Source organism: Mandrillus leucophaeus, unplaced genomic scaffold (assembly GCF_000951045.1).
Source record: "Mandrillus leucophaeus isolate KB7577 unplaced genomic scaffold, Mleu.le_1.0 Scaffold2, whole genome shotgun sequence".
Lineage (NCBI taxonomy): Eukaryota > Metazoa > Chordata > Mammalia > Primates > Cercopithecidae > Mandrillus > Mandrillus leucophaeus.
In genome coordinates, this window is record NW_012102031.1 from 5,809,345 (window position 1) to 5,812,618 (window position 3,274).

Genomic DNA, 3,274 nt, shown 5'->3' on the forward strand with positions numbered 1-3,274 from the left:
TCCCCCCACCTCTCTCTCTCTCTCTATCTCCATCTGCCATCTGTCTCTCTTGAGTTGTCCGTCTTCTCTCTCTGACTCTTCCCCCTTTTTCCGTCCCTCTCTCCCTGTCTCTGTGTCCGTCTTGGTCCCCCACTTTGACCACCGCCCACTCCTCTCTCGGCAGGGGTCTGCTGGGCCGGCCAGGCTGGCGGGACTCAGAGCTGCTGAGGCAGTGCCGTGGCTCGGAGCAGGTGCTCTGGGGGCTGCCCTGCTCCTGGGTGCAGGTGCCTGCCCATGAGTGGGGCCACGCAGAGGAGCTGGCCAAGGTGGTGCGTGGCCGCATCCTGCAGGAGCAGGCCCGCCTCGTGTGGGTGGAGCGCGGCAGCAGCAGAGGCTGCCCCGGCAGCAGTGAGGCCTGAGGTTCATCTGATACCTGCAGCTTCTTCCCAATTCAGGGGGGACCCTGGTGTCTGCGGTGCAGCTGGGCCCTCCCACCCTGAGCCTTCCTAGACCCTTGGACTCTCAGACACACGGCCCTTGGCTCTGGCATCTCACCCCCAAGACTGTCTCTGGCCCTGCCGAGCCTGCAGGAGCCCCGGGACAGAGCGCCCATTCCCCTCTACTTGCTGCTCTGGGCCTCCCCACATGTCCCGGGGTCTCCACATTCCCACTAGTGGGTCTCACATGTGTGTCTGTGTCTTCTCCTTAAACACTCACCCTGGAGTCTGTTCTCACACCTGTGCACAGGTTTGCACACTCAAGTTCTCACGGGCAGGCTCAGGTCTGTCCCGCTGCCCTGGGCACGAGATCTCCCGAGGACCTGGGCCTGTTCTGCTCCCAGGAGCGCCGAGCCTGTTACCGCATGACTCCTGCCATCCAGCTCAGGTTCCTCATGGATTCAGCCATGCATGGACTGGGGGCTTCCCTGGCCCACGGTGCCCCTCGTGTCTCCTCACATGGGTGTCTGTGGTTCTCTCCTGTGTAAATGTCACGCCCCACCCCGTTTCATGTGGGCCCTAACACGCGTGCGTTCCTGGTGGGCACACGCAGGACCGTGCCTCACAGGGCCCACTCCCTGCCTATGCCTCCCTCTTGTGGGGCCGGGGAGGGCGGCTGCTCTGTCATGAGAATGTACGGCCCGTGGGTGATTAACGGGCCTTTTTCACTCAGAAGCTGCACATTATGGAACATTAAACACTTTTGTCATAGATGCTGGTGGCCTTCTGCTCACTTGTATCCCTGGCCTGGGCCCCCGCCACTCTCCTTATTTGTCTCCCAGCTCAGGTGGATACCACCTTTCAGGTCCCCGCTTGCCCGTTGGGAGGGTCGGATTTCCCGCCTGCCTCTTCCCAGGGCCGCCTGCCATCTGTGCTGGCGTCACCTTACCTGCCCCTGAATGACCAGAGTAGGGCCCCACAGATGGGCCACCCCAGTGCTCAGCCCTGCACACAGCTGACCATCAGAGGAGTGTCCCCCGGAGTGGAGCACCAAAACTGGCAGGGTGTGGCCTCAGACTGAAGGGACCTGGCTGCTGAGCCCAGGAGCTCAAGAGCAAACCTTCGGTATGCACGCAAGTTCTTGAGACAGCTCTACTGGAGAGAGGATGGTTGCTCCCACTGGGAGCAATCCAGGCAGCCTTACTGGAGGAGGTGCCATTTGAGCTTGGGAGTTGGGATTCCTTCCTTCCAGAACCACTTATTGAACCTCTGTGTCCAAGTGCAGGTGACTGTCCTCAGCCACAGTGAGGAGCCTGGGCAGGCCCCTGGGGCTTAGGGTGTGGGTGTACTAACTACGTAGGGTAGCCTCAAGGGCAGAAGCTCAGAGGCAGCACAGGGGTTGGATCTGGCCACCTTGGATGGGGTCGGAAATGAGTTTGGGAAGGGTAAGTCCAGTGGTGGGGGGTTGGGAGCACAGGGGAGCTTCAGCTGTGCCCTGGAGGCTGTGGGAGCCTCTGGGGATGCGGGAGCAGGGTTGTGGGAGTTGACGCAGAGAGGGCTGAGGCCGAAGGGGGGCAGGGGCAGTGGAGGAGAGAGGAGCAGACAGGAAGGAGGGGCTCTGTGGCCTCCAGGGATGGGTCTGGATCTCCATGTGTGACAAGAAAAATGCTTAAGAAGGGGTCAGGGCTGAGGGGCAGGGGCCTTGGAGGAGAGAGGAGCAGACAGGAAGGAGGGGCTCTGTGGCCTCCAGGGATGGGTCTGGGTCTCCATGTGTGACAAGAAAAATGCTTAAGAAGGGGTCAGGGCTGGGGATTTGGGGCGGTGGGTGGAGAAGGGAATGGAGAAGCTGAGAGAAGCTGAGATTGGGGTGTGGATTTGGGGGCCACGGCTCCATCTTTAGTGGGAGGAGACAAGGAGTGGGTGTAGAGGAGAGGTGGTGAAGGTCTCAGAGACTGGACCACGCAGGATGACGGTGCCTGGGTATGGAGGCCAGGGTGGACGGTGGGCCCAGGCTGTCCCGGGAACCCAGAGAGGCTTTCCCAGGATGGAGTACAGGCTGCGCAGGGCACTGTAGTTTGGTTGAAAACCAAAGCTCTGGTCAGCCAGGTGACCCTGGCAACTCGGATGACCTCTCTGGGCCCAGGGCCCCACCCCGTGAAGTGGAGGCCACGATGGTAGAGTGAGCGTGGAGGTATGGATTGGCCACGGCTCGGTGAGCACGTGTGGCTGGGGCTGAGCCATTGCTTGGGAAACAGCTCTTCCCACTCTCTCCACGACAGGGTGTCTTTAACAAGGTGCAGATTGGACCTTGAGGCCTGCCAGTCTGTCACCACTGGGGTAGGGGCTGGAGAGTTGGACCCTGAGTGGCAAAGGCAGTGCCGTGGGGGAAGGGCAGCCTCCCTGCATGGGAGTCAGTGGCAATGCCCCTTTCCACTCCAGGCCTTCCCAGGTGTTGACCCTCCCATCCCCCCAGCCTCGTCCTCTCTACCTCAGGCGGTGGCAGTGGGCTTTCAATTTACCCTTAGCTGTGCTCCTCTGCTCATCTGACACTTGCCTGGGCTGCTCTCCCTGCCTGAATCTTCCTGAACTTTGAAGCCTGGTTGAGATACTACCTCCATGAAGCCCACCACCAGGTCCTCCCAGCCCTTGGGACTTCTCCTGGGCCATGCCATGTTCTGCCTTGTGGCAGGACGAGGGCATCTGTATGGCTGTCTCTCAACGTCTGTGGCTCCCTGGGCATGGAAACTGGGCTGTGCGCATTTGGGTACATGAACCTCCCCCTGCCCCACAGTGAGCCTGGCCCAGTGCTTGGCCTGGGGACATGCAGGGGCCCTGTGACTTGGCTGCCTTTGCCTGTT

The 3,274-nt window shown here is 61.1% G+C and overlaps 1 protein-coding gene across 1 annotated transcript in view; it reads left to right on the forward strand.

Annotated features, from left to right (window-relative positions):
- Positions 1–1,189, forward strand: part of CARD10 (caspase recruitment domain family, member 10) — a 27,811-nt gene extending 26,622 nt beyond the window's left edge. Inside the window, exon 17 of the mRNA XM_011978909.1 lies at positions 164–1,189. Coding sequence (XP_011834299.1) covers positions 164–398 — 235 coding nt within the window. The 3' untranslated portion in view covers positions 399–1,189. The remainder of the gene's footprint in view (positions 1–163) is intronic.
- Positions 1,190–3,274: the final 2,085 nt, after the last annotated feature.